Source organism: Aquarana catesbeiana, linkage group LG03 (assembly GCF_042186555.1).
Source record: "Aquarana catesbeiana isolate 2022-GZ linkage group LG03, ASM4218655v1, whole genome shotgun sequence".
NCBI classification, from domain to species: Eukaryota; Metazoa; Chordata; class Amphibia; order Anura; family Ranidae; genus Aquarana; species Aquarana catesbeiana.
Genome location: NC_133326.1, coordinates 550,497,410 through 550,514,892, shown reverse-complemented (window position 1 = coordinate 550,514,892; position 17,483 = coordinate 550,497,410). Strand labels below are relative to the sequence as shown.

Genomic DNA, 17,483 nt, shown 5'->3' with positions numbered 1-17,483 from the left:
CCGCTAGCACCTGCGTTTTGCCCCTCCGCCCAGTCCACCCAAGTGCAGTATCGATCGATCACTGTCACTTACAAAACACTAAACGCATAACTGCAGCGTTCGCAGAGTCAGGCCTGATCCCTGCGATCGCTAACAGTTTTTTTGGTAGCATTTTGGTGAACTGGCAAGCAAGCACCAGGCAGCGTCAGGTTAGCGCCAGTACCGCTAACACCCACGCACGCACCGTACACCTCCCTTAGTGGTATAGTATCTGATCGGATCAATATCTGATCCGATCAGATCTATACTAGCGTCCCCAGCAGTTTAGGGTTCCCAAAAACGCAGTGTTAGCGGGATCAGCCCAGATACCTGCTAGCACCTGCGTTGTGCCCCTCCGCCCGGCCCAGCCCAGCCCACCCAAGTGCAGTATCGATCGATCACTGACACTTACAAGGCACTAAACGCATAACTGCAGCGTTCGCAGAGTCAGGCCTGATCCCTGCGATCGCTAACAGTTTTTTTGGTAGCATTTTGGTGAACTAGCAAGCACCGGCCCCAGGCAGCGTCAGGTTAGCGCCAGTACCGCTAACACCCACGCACGCAGCATACGCCTCCTTTAGTGGTATAGTATCTGAACGGATCAATATCTGATCCGATCAGATCAGATCTATACTAGCGTCCCCAGCAGTTTAGGGTTCCCAAAAACGCAGTGTTAGCGGGATCAACCCAGATACCTGCTAGCACCTGCGTTTTGCCCCTCCGCCCGGCCCAGTCCAGCCCACCCAAGTGCAGTATCGATCGATCACTGTCACTTACAAAACACTAAACGCATTACTGCAGCGTTCGCAGAGTCAGGCCTGATCCCTGCGATCGCTAACAGTTTTTTTGGAAGCTTTTTATTGAACTGGCAAGCACCAGCGGCCTAGTACACCCCGGTCGTAGTCAAACCAGCACTGCAGTAACACTTGGTGACGTGGCGAGTCCCATAAGTGCAGTTCAAGCTGGTGAGGTGACAAGCACAAGTAGTGTCCCGCTGCCACCAAAAAGACAAACACAGGCCCGTCGTGCCCATAGTGCCCTTCCTGCTGCATTCGCCAATCCTAATTGGGAACCCACCACTTCTGCAGCGCCCGTACTTCCCCCATTCACATCCCCCAACGAAATGCAGTCGGCTGCATGAGAGGCATTTTTATGTGCTCCCGAGTACCCCTACCCAACGAACCCCCCCCAAAAAGATGTTGTGTCTGCAGCAAACGCGGATATAGACGTGACACCCGCTATTATTGTCCCTTCTGTCCTGACAATCCTGGTCTTTGCATTGGTGAATGTTTTGAACGCTACCATACACTAGTTGAGTATTAGCGTAGGGTACAGCATTGCACAGACTAGGCACACTTTCACAGGGTCTCCCAAGATGCCATCGCATTTTGAGAGACCCGAACCTGGAACCGGTTACAGTTATAAAAGTTAGTTACAAAAAAAGTGTAAAAAAAAAAAAAAATATATATAAAATAAAAAAAAATAGTTGTCGTTTTATTGTTCTCTCTCTCTATTCTCTCTCTCTATTGTTCTGCTCTTTTTTTACTGTATTCTATTCTGCAGTGTTGTTATTGTTATTGTTATTGTTATTATGTTTTATCATGTTTGTTTTTCAGGTATGTAATTATTTATACTTTATTGTTTACTGTGCTTTATTGTTAACCATTTTTTTGTCTTCAGGTACGCCATTCACAACTTTGAGTGGTTATACCAGAATGATGCCTGCAGGTTTAGGTATCATCTTGGTATCATTCTTTTCAGCCAGCGGTCGGCTTTCATGTAAAAGCAATCCTAGCGGCTAATTAGCCTCTAGACTGCCTTTACAAGCCGTGGGAGGGAATGCCCCCCCCCCCCACCGTCTTCCGTGTTTTTCTCTGGCTCTCCTGTCTCAACACGGAACCTGAGAATGCAGCCGGTGATTCAGCCAGCTGACCATAGAGCTGATCAGAGACAAGAGTGGCTCCAAACATCTCTATGGCCTAAGAAACCGGAAGCTACGAGCATTTTATGACTTAGATTTCGCCGGATGTAAATAGCGCCATTGGGAAATTGGGGAAGCATTTTATCACACCGATCTTGGTGTGGTCAGATGCTTTGAGGGCAGAGGAGAGATCTAGGGTCTAATAGACCCCAATTTTTTCAAAAAAGAGTACCTGTCACTACCTATTGCTATCATAGGGGATATTTACATTCCCCGAGATAACAATAAAAATGATTTAAAAAAAAAAAAAATGAAAGGAACAGTTTAAAAATAAGATAAAAAAGCAAAAAAATAATAAAGAAAAAAAAAAAAAAAAAAAAAAGCACCCCTGTCGCCCCCTGCTCTTGCGCTAAGGCGAACGCAAGCGGCGGTCTGTCGTCAAACGTAAACAGCAATTGCACCATGCATGTGAGGTATCGCCGCGAAGGTCAGATCGAGGGCAGTAATTTTTGCAGTAGACCTCCTCTGTAGATCTAAAGTGGTAACCTGTAAAGGCTTTTAAAGGCTTTTAAAAATGTATTTATTTTGTTGCCACTGCACGTTTGTGCGCAATTGTAAAGCATGTCATGTTTGGTATCCATGTACTCGGTCTAAGATCATCTTTTTTATTTCATCAAACATTTGGGCAATATAGTGTGTTTTAGTGCATTAAAATTTAAAAAAGTGTGTTTTTTCCCCAAAAAATGCGTTTGAAAAATCGCTGCGCAAATACTGTGTGAAAAAAAAAAATGAAACACCCACCATTTTAATCTGTAGGGCATTTGCTTTAAAAAAATATATAATGTTTGGGGGTTCAAAGTAATTTTCTTGCAAAAAAAAAAAAACTTTTTCATGTAAAAAATAAGTGTCAGAAAGGGCTTTGTCTTCAAGTGGTTAGAAGAGTGGGTGATGTGTGACATAAGCTTCTAAATGTTGTGCATAAAATGCCAGGACAGTTCAAAACCCCCCCAAATGACCCCATTTTGGAAAGTAGACACCCCAAGCTATTTGCTGAGAGGCATGTCGAGTCCATGGAATATTTTATATTGCGACACAAGTTGCGGGAAAGAGACAAATTTTTTTTTTTTTTTTTTTTTTTTTGCACAAAGTTGTCACTAAATGATATATTGCTCAAACATGCCATGGGAATATGTGAAATTACACCCCAAAATACATTCTGCTGCTTCTCCTGAGTACGGGGATACCACATGTGTGAGACTTTTTGGGAGCCTAGCCGTGTACGGGACCCCGAAAACCAAGCACCGCCTTCAGGCTTTCTAAGGGGCGTGAATTTTTGATTTCACTCTTCACTGCCTATCACAGTTTCGGAGGCCATGGAATGCCCAGGTGGCACAAAACCCCCCCAAATGACCCCATTTTGGAAAGTAGACACCCCAAGCTATTTGCTGAGAGGTATAGTGAGTATTTTGCAGACCTCACTTTTTGTCACAAAGTTTTGAAATTTGAAAAAAGAAAAAAAAAAAAAGTTTTTTCTTGTCTTTCTTCATTTTCAAAAACAAATGAGAGCTGCAAAATACTCACCATGCCTCTCAGCAAATAGCTTGGGGTGTCTACTTTCCAAAATGGGGTCATTTGGGGGGGGTTTGTGCCACCTGGGCATTCCATGGCCTCCGAAACGGTGTTAGGCAGTGAAGAGTAAAATCAAAAATTCACGCCCTTAAAAACGCTGAAGGCGGTGATTGGTTTTCGGGGCCCCGTACGCGGCTAGGCTCCCAAAAAGTCCCACACATGTGGTATCCCCATACTCAGGAGAAGCAGCTAAATGTATTTTGGGGTGCAATTCCACATAGGCCCATGGCCTGTGTGAGCAATATATCATTTAGTGACAACTTTGTGCAAAAAAAAAAAAAAAAAAAGTGTCACTTTCCCGCAACTTGTGTCAAAATATAAAATATTCCATGGACTCAATATGCCTCTCAGCAAATAGCTTGGGGTGTCTACTTTCCAAAATGGGGTCATTTGGGGGGGGGTTGTGCCACCTGGGCATTCCATGGCCTCCGAAACTGTGATAGGCAGTGAAGAGTGAAATCAAAAAGTTACACCCTTAGAAATCCTGAAGGCGGTGATTGGTTTTCGGGGTCCCATACGCGGCTAGGCTCCCAAAAAGTCCCACACATGTGGTATCCCCGTACTCAGGAGAAGTAGCTGAATATATTTTGGGGTGCAATTCCACATAGGCCCATGGCCTGTGTGAGCAATATATCATTTAGTGACAACTTTTTGTAAATATTTTTTTTTTTTTTTTTTTTTTTGTCATTATTCAATCACTTGGGACAAAAAAAATAAATATTCAATGGGTTCAACATGCCTATCAGCAATTTCCTTGTGGTGTCTACTTTCCAAAATGGGGTCATTTGGGGGGGTTTTGTACTGCCCTGCCATTTTAGCACCTCAAGAAATGACATAGGCAGTCATAAACTAAAAGCTGTGTAAATTCCAGAAAATGTACCCTAGTTTGTAGACGCTATAACTTTTGCGCAAACCAATAAATATACGCTTATTGACATTTTTTTTACCAAAGACATGTGGCCGAATACATTTTGGCCTAAATGTATGACTAAAATTGAGTTTATTGGATTTTTTTTATAACAAAAAGTAGAAAATATCATTTTTTTTCAAAATTTTCGGTCTTTTTCCGTTTATAGCGCAAAAAATAAAAACTGCAGAAGTGATCAAATACCATCAAAAGAAAGCTCTATTTGTGGGAAGAAAAGGACGCAAATTTCGTTTGGGTACAGCATTGCATAACCGCGCAATTAGCAGTTAAAGCGACGCAGTGCCAAATTGGAAAAAGACCTCTGGTCCTTAGGCAGCATAATGGTCCGGGGCTCAAGTGGTTAAGCTAAGTGATTTCTCTGTAGGAGAGAAATGGTCCATCACCTTAGGACACTAGCAAAAAACTGAGGACTCTGAGTGGGTTAGGGTTATACTCAGCCTGTGTCTGGTACTGTAGAATAAGATTTAAGCAGTTAGCACCCAACAAGACCACTCATAGGTGTCAACTGAAAGGCCAGATCCGCTTCAGGCAAAGCAACCTGCCGATAAGGTGGGTGTCTCAAAGTCCAGCAAATTCAAATGAAAGTTCTGTTGTTACATTGGGATTTATCCAGAGTTTGACAAAAGCTTACACACTATAGAAATAGTTCCTGGAATTATAACCAGAATATATTTCTTAAAACTGAAAGAATGTCTATTTTTTGTTTTCCGTCATTGAAACTCACCCACATTCTGCTGAGTAATGGAGTGCGACCAGCCATTGTACCCAAACATCTCATTCGCCAAGCTGATTACTCGATGCCCTTCAATATAACAGACCTTATAAGAGAAAAAGATACACTGATAATGCATCCTGAAAAAAACAAACCGCTCTTCGCAAATTACATTCCAAGTGAAGCTATTGTTTAAGTTTCTGCAACATCCTCCTCATTACTGCTTACATCCTTACCTAGTCATTACACACAAAGACAAATCAAATCCATTTGAAACTCCTCCTTTATTGTGGAATACGCCTCACAACATTAGGTGGCTTGTTCACTTAGCAGAACCCAACCAACCTTCTCTAGTCACCTTCCATTACACAGCAATTGATTGTTCTGGGCAATTAAAAGGAGCAAATGTATACTGTGATACCATAAAACACCACAAGGCTGTAAGTTAAAGGGAACCTGCCAGCACAGAAAGACAGCTGTCAATAGTAGTTGTCTGGATGTCATATGGACTCCATTATAGTAATACCTTCTGAGTTACTCACATGGGAAAAGAATGTAGAGAAGGATTGTTAACTGATCTCTGACACTCCTGATCTAAATACTTGTTCAAGGTCAGTAGCTTGTGTTTTGAACTCAGTAGATCAGCATAAACACTGGCAACTGGTATTTTCAGGTGGTCAGCAATGGCAGGCTCCAACTGGTTAACTTTATAATATGCAAATCAACCTCCCCCCACCCCCAGCAAACCTGACAAACAGAATAATTAGTCATGAGTCATGGCTACTCTCTGGGAGATTATGTAATGGAATTAAAGAGAAATCAAATATCTCAGCATTTCAGGTAATCTTTCCCTCGCAGGAAGTTCTTTATGAACTACTTTTTTTTTTTTTTTTTTGCCATGGAACAGATATATAATAGTACAGAAGTCACTACCATTTAATCTTCTTATGGTTTGCCTTCCCTAGTTTGTCCTCCTTCCTGTCCATCAAAAGCAAATTCAATTTTTACATAAAACCTTTCAATTATTATTAAAAACCTTTTTAGTTCATCACCCAACTCAATGTGCTTCTCTATGTAACAAATGTAGATCATGGCTGGTGGGAGGGGCTCAGTACTCCTCTCAAGAGCGTTCAGGCTTGATGCAAGCAATAGGCTGGCTCCTGGGAGGAGTCATGTAAATATTAAAATGCCTTGAGGGAATAAATGCCTCAAAAGCCTGTATTCCACTAATGTAGAAGCAGGTCCAACCTCCCTCTAAATCTGTTTGGTTTGATAAGGTAGATGACATCATGACTATGGAAGATCTCCCTTCCACACTGCACAACTCGGAGGAAAACTTAGGATGGACATGGAGACCCTGACACTATTTCACCACTACAGATGCATATTTAGGCATCATGTCTCAAAATCACACCTCTTTACCAATTCTCTACCCCTAAACTGGCTACCCTCAGCCCCCTTTTTTTTTGCCCATGTCACAACCTTACCCTTCCCTCTTTTTTTTTTTTTTAACCCTTACCCACTTCCCAGGGAGAGTAGCAACCCCCTTTGCCTCCTGTCAATATTACTTTACTGACACCCCAGTCCTTTTTCTTTCCCCTCCATCACTCAATCTGACTTCTACCATTCTTTCCTTCACCTATGCTTGGTTTATAGTAAAAGCTCCAGTTTAAATGACAACTTATATACCCCACAACATGTATACAATTAATGACTATTTAATCTCTTCCACTTACAAAGTAATTCTGGATATCGGCCTGACCATAGAGTTGTTTATGGCCATCTTCCCCCTTATCCCCCCATTTGTCCTCTCATAAGTCTTTGGAAAACTGTGTATTACTAAAAAGGACATTTGCCGTTCTGTTCTAATGTTTATGTTTCCAATTAGGACTTCCAACATGATACTGATAGGAGTATCTGACTTTGATGGTATAAATGTCAGTCTTGTATTGTAACGACATACACAAAGACTTTTAAAAAATGCCTTGTGGCTTCAATGTCAGTTTGCGGAAGTGGGCTTTCCTAGGCTGACAGTATTTGCATGCAGACCTACCTAGGTAATGCTCACGTGATTCTGTACCTCCATGATTGAAAGAACTAAAATAAGTTAATTAAAAGGGACAGTCAGGCTGGGGAGTGAAGCAATAGAGGATACTGGATGTTCTCAAGACAGGAAATTAGGTGGGCTCTATGTGACTTTCTTTAGCTTCTAATGTACACTGTAGGGAGTTCACAGTGAAACAAGAGGAAACAATCTCAGCATGAGACAGGCAGCGGCACAACTGTGCAAGACTGAAGGTAAGTAGTTCGGCTTTAGCTTACAATATCAACATCTTTGCAGAAAATATCAAAAATGGGGTTGTGACCTGTCCACTTGTGTTGTGTGCAGGCACCGACATGCCTCCATCCCATAAATTACGAAGCAATGGAGAATGAAAGCGGGACTTTGTGTGAGGCATGTCGGTGAGTGTATCCACATCACAAAACTAGTATAGTAGGATGACTAAAGACAATCCTGTATCTAGTGATGATACCGACAAAATATATTGCAAGAAGATAATGCATGATTTATTACAAAAAAAAATCAATAAATCAGATACATGATAAAAGAGATACATTTGGGCCACAATGGGGCATGTGGACATGAGTAGGTTTACAGACATGGTTCAAATGATGGTTATATATGTACAAAACGTAGTAAAATGATATATCACATAATACAGTGAATAAAAGTATGCATCAATTGATGTTAACTCAACGCGTTTCTTGGCTTACAACCAATCGTCAGGAGTCTGATGCAGTGTAGCTGCGTTGAAAAAAATAACAATAACTATGTATCAGTGAAAGTATGAGGAAAATTGGCGTATACACATACAAGTTTATATTGATATACTCACAAGAAATGCATGGGTGAATGATAGCCCATACATTGTGATGCAGTGTTGGTCCGGGCACACTGAATCTTACCCGGGGTTGAGGCAGAGAGCGCGCTCCAAAAAGACCATCGGCCCCAACCGGCAAAGTGGCCGGAGCGCCTACTGGGGCCACCAAATGGGGGCAGGTGACGAGCCCCGGGAATAACTGCTGGGGATGAAAAGGAGAGAATTGGGATTGTGAGTGAATGGAGTGAAGGTAAGGGGTGGATGTGGAAGAGGAGACAGGGAGTGAAGCCAACTGGTGTCAAAAGTGGGGAAGGTGGAAAAGACCCATCACAAAGGGAGAGATGTATAAACCGAAGAGTGGGTGTGCAGATCCGGGAGGCCACTGCAGGTGTCAGTGGAGAGGTGAAAAGTGTGCAGGAGATTACCTGTAGTGAGATAGCCGGGCCAAGTGACGTGCCCCAGATGGACATGGTGAACACTCGAGGCGCTCGGTCAGTGACGGCCGTTATATAGCCGAGGGTTAGGGGCACGCTCACGCCAACGTCATTGACGGACATAATGACGCGGCGGGCGGCCAGAGGCATCAAACGGCCGATCCCCAACCCCGCAGCGCCAAGGTCCTGGATGGTAAATCTCCTGTGAGCTCCGCCTATAGCAGCCAAAGGCGTCAGAGGCGGGGCGTAGGAGAGATGACGCCGATGCGTCGAGGCCAGGGCCCGCCCCCGTCAGCAGTAGGGCGGGCGGCGGGTCGCGGACTGGGCGCATCGCAACCCCGGGAAGAGAGCAGATGGGTCCCTGCAACCACTGCATCCTGAAAGTATAAAACAGATATGTGAAGGGTCAGGAAAAATTGAGTTTAAGGGAAATATAAACAAAAAAATGATAAAATGAGATAGAAAGCCTGGGAAGAGGCAGAGTTCATAGAATAAACAGGCCATATGAAGGCTTTTAGTCTCTGCCCGGATTGGAAACAGAGAATGGCAAAGAATGTATTATGGTAGCCACAGAATCTTGCAATGAATGAAATCATTAAGCAAGAGAGTGTGGATGCATTACTTAGGGACTTGGATATATAGTATAACTACGGGGATAACAGGGAATGAAAGAGTAGAGGATGGGAAAAACGATGGGTAGGTAAAAGAATGAATGTAAAAAAAAATTATAGATCAGCTTTAGCCCTGAATTGAATCAGTTTATCTTGCCTGACTAAAGAGAAAACAAATAAAATCAAAAGATAAAAACGAAAAAAGCAAGGAACAAAGAACAAAACCACAGGACGAAAAAAAGAGACAACTTTAGCCCTGAATTAAATCAGTGTTTGCCTGACTAAAGGGGGGAACAAAACGACACAAATTTTTAGCCCTGAATTGAATCAGTATTATTATAGCTAAAAGGGGGAAATGGCAAAAATAGAAACAAGTAAAATATGCTAACGGTATCAAATAGCTGTGTTGGGGTAACTCTTGCACTGAAATGAGTCAGTAAGCGAGAGGCGGACCGTAGGTCTCTATAACATGAATGATACCAAGGAGAAAAGGGAGACAGCAAAACAGACAAGGGATAGGGAATGAGTATAGGAACATAAGAGGAATGGAAGAAAAAAGGGGGATGGGTAAGTAAGGCATAGTGGGGTGGATGGGGTTGAAGAGTATGAGCTAGATAGGTGGATTATCAGGTCACAGGGAACAGGTGTCTGCCACCCTGGTATTCAAATATCAAAAATGGGGTTGTGACCTGTCCACTTGTGTTGTGTGCAGGCACCGACATGCCTCCATCCCATAAATTACGAAGCAATGGAGAATGAAAGCGGGACTTTGTGTGAGGCATGTCGGTGAGTGTATCCACATCACAAAACTAGTATAGTAGGATGACTAAAGACAATCCTGTATCTAGTGATGATACCGACAAAATATATTGCAAGAAGATAATGCATGATTTATTACAAAAAAAAATCAATAAATCAGATACATGATAAAAGAGATACATTTGGGCCACAATGGGGCATGTGGACATGAGTAGGTTTACAGACATGGTTCAAATGATGGTTATATATGTACAAAACGTAGTAAAATGATATATCACATAATACAGTGAATAAAAGTATGCATCAATTGATGTTAACTCAACGCGTTTCTTGGCTTACAACCAATCGTCAGGAGTCTGATGCAGTGTAGCTGCGTTGAAAAAAATAACAATAACTATGTATCAGTGAAAGTATGAGGAAAATTGGCGTATACACATACAAGTTTATATTGATATACTCACAAGAAATGCATGGGTGAATGATAGCCCATACATTGTGATGCAGTGTTGGTCCGGGCACACTGAATCTTACCCGGGGTTGAGGCAGAGAGCGCGCTCCAAAAAGACCATCGGCCCCAACCGGCAAAGTGGCCGGAGCGCCTACTGGGGCCACCAAATGGGGGCAGGTGACGAGCCCCGGGAATAACTGCTGGGGATGAAAAGGAGAGAATTGGGATTGTGAGTGAATGGAGTGAAGGTAAGGGGTGGATGTGGAAGAGGAGACAGGGAGTGAAGCCAACTGGTGTCAAAAGTGGGGAAGGTGGAAAAGACCCATCACAAAGGGAGAGATGTATAAACCGAAGAGTGGGTGTGCAGATCCGGGAGGCCACTGCAGGTGTCAGTGGAGAGGTGAAAAGTGTGCAGGAGATTACCTGTAGTGAGATAGCCGGGCCAAGTGACGTGCAGAAAAATAAATAAATACTTTAGTCCTGATTTAAAGGTCTCTGTGCTATTGTGTAGAGGAGCAAGGTGAGTCACACACATAATGGAGTTAATATTCTAAAACTGGAGCGTGCAAAACCTGGTGCAGCTGTGCATGGTAGCCAATCAGCTTCTGAGACCCGGTTCACATTGGTGCGACAATCGCTCTGACTTTGAGAGCACAAGTCGCATGACATGTAAAAATCAGTGTTTCCCTATGAGAGCTGTCCTAACTGGTATGACATGTGTCGGTCCAACTTTTGAAAAGGTTCCTGCACTACATTGGTCCGACTTGGGTCTGATTTCAGCCCACTGAATTTAATTGAAGTCGCATCCAAGTCGGATCAGCATCTTAACTGATCCGACTTGTGACATACAACGTGTGCTCAGAGGCAATGTTAGCAATGCAAAATGTATTGAGAATAATACATACGTGTCATTTGGGTCCGGTATGAATTGAGGGGAAACCCCAGGCCAAATCATTTTCAAACGATGGCGTGGGGCTCCCCCCAAAATCCATACCAGACCCTTATCCGAGCATGCAGCCTGGCAGGTCCTAGGCTGTAGGGGTCTGCGGACAAGGGGGCTTATCAGAAACTGGAAGCCCCCTTTAAGAAAGTGGGCCCCCAGCTCTCGCCCCTCCTCCCATGTGAATGAGCATGAGGTACCCCTACACATTCACCCAAAAAAAAACAAAAAAAAAAAAACAGTGTAGTGTAATAGTGGAACTCGGTGTAGAGTCAGTTTTTGACAATAAAAAAGACACTCCTCCTCCAACGCTGGCTCCTGTCATTCTGTCAGCTCTGGTGTCTGACAGTTTATATATAACTATGGGGTGTGGCCATCAGGTGACATCAACCGGAGACATCACCCCTTGTGACATCACTGCCCCAGGCATGATGGGTATGTGATGTCACCAGGGGGCGAGGTCTCTGGGTGATGTCACCAGATGGCCATGTCCCAAAGTTACACAAGAACTGTCAGACACCGGAGCTGACAGAATGGCGGGAGCCAGCATTGGAGGAGGAGCGTTTTTTCTTTTTTTTTTAGAGGTTCAGCGGCGGCTGTGTAAGACATTGTGTTTGATGTTGGAGCTATCACGGGCACATTATTCATTTTTGATAAAGGACTTGTCAAAAACTGACTCATGTTTTCATTATACTAGAGTTTTTTTTGTTTGTTTTTTGGGTGAATGGGTAGGGGTACCAGTCAGGGCAGGGCTCAGCTCTCCCTTCTCAGTTCTCAGCTGTCGGTTAATTTCCAGCACTCATCATTCCACAGTGGCTCACCTGGTGTTCATTTCCTGCTCTTCAGTCAAGCCCACAGCCAGCTCCTTCTGGCTATTTAACCTGCCTGGCTCATTCATTCAGCACCTTTGCCTTGGTCAACATTTCTAGAGACCCTCTGCTGTGTTCCTGTTGACCTCCCTTCTGGTTCCTGATCCTGTCTGCTGCCTCCGACTACACTGATCTCTAGCTTCCTGATTTCCTGGCATGTTCTGACTATCCAATTTGGCTACCAAACTCTGGCTATGTTTTGACTACGTTTACTATTTGTACTATTTTTACTACTGTATTAACCACTTGCCGACCGCCGCACGCTGATGTATGTCCAAACTTTGGCGGCAGATATCGTTGTTATGGCAGCAGCTAGCTGCCATAACCCTGGTATCCCCGTTTTCGTGCCGCGGTCGGCTTTAAGATAAAAGTGGTCTCTGCGGCGGATTCACAAGATCACTTTTATCGGTGGCGGGAGAGGGCCCCCCCTCCCGCTGTGATCCAGTGCCCTTCTCCGCTTACCGGAACCATCGGTAGCGGCGGAGGCGATCGCGTCCTTCTCTGTGCTGTGCCTGGAGACGAGTGAGGCTAAGATGGCGCCCACTCGTCTCCATGATACTGCTGGGCAGAAGCGACGTCAAAACGTCACTTCCACCCATACGTCTTAAAAGGCACAATTTTTTCAAAGTCATTTTTTTTAAATGACTTTTTAAAATTTTTTTTCTTTATTGCATTGTAGTGTAAATATGAGATTTGAGGTCTTTTTGACCCCAGATCTCATATTTAAGAGGTCCTGTCATGCTTTTTTCTATTACAAGGGATGTTTACATTCCTTGTAATAGGAATAAAAGTGACAATTTTTTTTTTTTTAAACTGTGTAAAAATAAATAAAATCATGCAAAATAAATAATAAGAATTAAAAAAAAAATTTTAAACACCCCCCGTCCCAACGAGCTCGCGCGCAGAAGCAAACGCATACGTGAGTAGCGCCCGCATATGAAAATGGTGGTCAAACCACACGTGAGGTATCGCCGCGACCGGTAGAGCGAGAGCAATAATTTTAGCCCTCCTCTGTAATGCAAAACATGCAACCTGTAGAATTTTTTAAACGTCGCCTATAGAGAATTTTGAGGGTAAAAGTTTGACACCACTCCACGAGCGGGCGCAATTTTGAAGCGTGACATGTTGGGTATCAATTTACTTGGCGTAACATTATATTTCACAATATAAAAAAAAAATTAGGCTAACTTTACTGTTGTCTTATTTTTTTATTCAAAAAAGTGATTTTTTTCCAAAAAAAGTGCGCTTATAAGACCGCTGCGCAAATACGGTGCAAAAAAAAAGTATTGCATTGACTGCCATTTTATTCTCAAGGGTGTTAGAAAAAAACTATATATAATGTTTGGGGGTTCTAAGTAATTTTCTAGCAAAAAAAACTGTTTTAAACATGTAAACACCTAAAATCCAAAACGAGGCCGGTCCTTAAGTGGTTAAAAGGTGTGATTTTTTTTTTACTGCATTTTCGGTCTCCGTCCGTTTCATGGTTCCTGTCAGTAGGGGAACGCCATGAATTCCGAAGGTGCAGGCAATCCACCTTGTTGTAATATTTTTTCCAGGTTAAATGTGCAGGATCACCACATGGATCAGTATGCCATAGCGTTACAGATGCTCCTGATTCGCACTGCTCACCTGGATCCTCCCACTGTGGCTGTTTCGATACAACCTGTGTTGCAGGCCGTCCCTGCTGCTGCTCCAGTCTCTGTGCAGGCACCTGCCTCGAATATCACCTCTGTAAGAGGTATGTCTGGTTCCGCTCCGCTTCCCCAGCGATTTGGAGGCAGTTCAATGCAGAGGTTTTCTCAACCAGGTTGGGATATACTTTGAGATGCTGCCCCAGGCGTTCCCCACAGACAGAAGCAAAGTAGGCTTCATTATTTCTTTGCTTTCTGATAGAGCCTTGGCCTAGGCAAACCCTCTATGGGAGATGCAAAAACCCATTGTCCTGAGTTACCCTGAGTTTGTGGTTTCCTTTAAAAGGGTATTTGACGTTCCCGCACTCTCCACTTCTGCTGCCAAGAGCCTCATGTCCATCAACGTACAAGAACTATTGCCGATTACGCCATTGAATTCCGTACTCTGGCAGAAGAGGTCGCTTGGAACAATGAGGCCCTCGTGGCTGCTTTTTCTTATTGTCTCTCAGATAACATCAAAGATGAGATAGCAGCCCAAGACATACCTATGGATCTGGAGAAGTTGATCATGTTTGCCATTCTCATCGACTCCAGACTCAGAGAGAAACATTCCTTTAAGGAGCGCTTGCAGAAGCCTCCTGTGCATTTTAGTGCTTAAAGAATGGAGGCATCTGTGCCGTCCTCATTTTGACTGACCACAAGAATCTCACATTCTTGTCAGAGGTAAAATGCTCATCTCCCAGAAGAGCACGATGGGCTCTTTTTCTGTCAAGCTTCAAATTACATAGTCTCATGCTTACCCGGTACTAAGAATGTAAGGGCCGGCGCATTGTCGCGTCAGTTTTCCTCCGCTTTCAAGGTTGAGTCGGTGCCTGTTCCTGTGACACCTTACAGTGGGCCTCCTACACCCCATACCCAATGGATAGAGGCCTTGGACCCTCCTGTCTATTGTGGAGTTACCCAACTCCCAGGGCAACACAGTTATTCTCATGGTGGTCCTCGAAAATGTCACATTGTATACCACTAAAGAAGTCGCCTACATCCAAAGAACTGGCATGCATTCTTGTTTGGAAGATCTTTTGGTTACATGGGCTATCAAAGGTTATCATCTCCGATAGGGATAGCCAGTTTGTCTCCAGGTTTGGGCAAGCCTTTTATGCACAGTTAAGAATTCAGCTTTCTTTCTCCTCTGCATATCACCTGCAGTCCAATGGGGCCGCAGAACAAGCCAACCAAGCCTTGGAGAAGTTTCAACTCTGTTATAGTTTGCCCACAATAGGGCCCTCAATACCGCTTCCCGATTGTTTCCATTTATGGTGAATCATGGTTTCCAACCATCCACGTTGCCTGACTCATTTGTAACTCAAATAATTCCTGTGTTAGAGGAGCATCTCTGTGGTCTTTATTCCACTTAGGTGCAGGTCCAAGAGTCCTTGCGATGTGCCAGTGAGAGGTACAGACTCCATGTCAACCGCCAATGCCTGCCTGCGCCTTCCTGCCAGGTTGGGGACAGGGCCTGGCTGTCATCTCGTAACCTTCGACTCTGTGTTCCCTCACTGAAACTGGCACCATGGTTTATTGGGCCTTTTCGTAGGATCAACACAGTGGCTTATGCATTAGACCTTCTAACATGCGTATTTCGAATGTTTTTCATGTCTCCTTATTAAAACCTTTAGTGTGCAACCGCTTCACCACCTCGGTACCACATCCTCGCCCAATGCAGGTTGAGAACCATGAGGAATATGAAATCAATCATTGACTCCCGTAGGCGCATACAGTACCTGGTTCATTGGAAGGGGTACGGTCCAGAGGAACCCTCTTGGGTTTCACCCTCAGACGTACATGCTCCTGTTCTCCTCTGTGTTTTCCATTGGCATTTTCCCCTCAAACCTGGTGGTCCTCTGAGGGGAGCATTAGTTGAGGAGGGGGGCACTCTCAGGGCCAGGCTTAGCTCTCCCTTCTCAGTGCTAAGGTTGCTCAGTTGTCGGTTAATTGTCAGCACTCAACGTTCCACAGTTGCTCACCTGGTGTTCATTTCCTGCTCTTCAGTCCAGCCCACAGAAAGCCCCTTCTGGCTATTTAAACAGCCTGGCTCATTTATTTAGCGCCTTTGTCTTGGTCAACATATCTAGAGACTTTGTGCTGTGTTCCTGTTGAAGACTTGCCTGGCTTACATCCCTTCTGGTTCCTAATCCTGCCTGCTGCCTCTGACTATGCTGATCTCTGGCTTCCCGATTTCCTGGCTTGTTCTGTCTATCCAACTTGGCTACCAAACCCTGGCTATGTTTTGACTACATTTACTATTTGTGCTATTTTTACCACTTTATTAAAAGGTGTGTTTTTTTTACTGCATTTTCTGTCTCCGTCTGTTTCACGGTTCCTGTCAGTACCCTATACTCATTCTCATGGGGGGGGGGCAAGACCTAGGGGCACCCTTTCTTTAAAGGGGGCTTTGAGTTTCCAATAATCCCCCTGCCCGCAGACCCCCACAACCACAGCCCAGGGTTCTGGGGAATAGACCCTTGTCCCTATCAACATGGGGACAAGGTGCTTTGGGGTGGGGGGGCAGAACCCCCTATGTTGAGGGCATGTGGCGTGGTACGGTTCCCCCTTTCCTGATCTGCCAGGCTGCATGCTCGCATAAGAGTCTGGTATGGATTTGGGGGGGAATCTCATACGTCAACATCTGGCACATCTGCCGCCCGCCATCAGGCACATCTGCCGCCCGCCATCAGGCACATCTGCCGCCCGCCATCAGGCCATGATCAGGCACATCAGCCCGTCAACAGCTGGCACATCAGCCCGTCAACAGCTGGCACATCAGCCCGTCAACAGCTGGCACATCAGCCTCCCACCATCATCAGGCACATCTGCCCGCCAATCATCAGGCACATCTGCCGCCCACCATCAGGCACATCTGCCGCCCGCCATCAGGCACATCTGCCACCCGCTATCTGCCCACGATCAGGCACATCTGCCCGCCAACATCAGGCACATCTGCCGCTCGCCATCAGGCACATCTGCCTCCCGCCATCTGGCCATGATCAGGCACATCAGCCCGTCAACAGCTGGCACATCAGCCCGTCAACAGCTGGCACATCAGCCGCCCACCATCATCAGGCACATCTGCCCGCCAATCAGGCACATCTGCCCGCAAATCATCAGGCACATCTGCCCGCCAACATCAGGCACATCTGCCGCCCACCATCAGGCACATCTGCCGCCCGCCATCAGGCACATCTGCCACCCGCCATCAGGCACATCTGCCACCCGCCATCTGCCCACCATCTGGCACATCTAGCCACCCACCATCTGGCACATCTGCCGCCTGCCATCTGACACATCTGCCCACCAACATGACGAAAAGATCTTACAGCGCAGAGGAGGCTCTCCAAATACTCCAGAGTATGTTGGACGAGAGTAGCGGGGAATTCTCTCCGTCAGACTCGGACAGCGAGCCAGTGGAAAGCAGTGGCTCCGAGTTGGAAACAGAGGAAGATAGAATCCTAACAAGGAGAATCAGGAGAAATGAGCAGGAGGAGACATTGACCAGCAGCGCAGCACTCCAGGGCATCCACCAGCAGGCATCCAGCAGGCATCCATCAGCAGCGCAGCACTCCAGGATGATATGCAGGCATCCACCAGCAGCCCAGCACTCCAGGATGATATGCAGGCATCCACCAGTAGCGCAGCACTCCAGG

The 17,483-nt window shown here is 45.0% G+C and overlaps 1 protein-coding gene across 1 annotated transcript in view; it reads right to left on the bottom strand.

The window, feature by feature from the left end:
• The window catches only part of RAD52 (RAD52 homolog, DNA repair protein), a 257,504-nt gene that overhangs the window by 178,487 nt on the left and 61,534 nt on the right, over positions 1–17,483 (bottom strand). Inside the window, 1 exon segment of the mRNA XM_073621619.1 lies at positions 5,221–5,314. Within this exon segment, the coding sequence (XP_073477720.1) occupies positions 5,221–5,314 (94 nt within the window).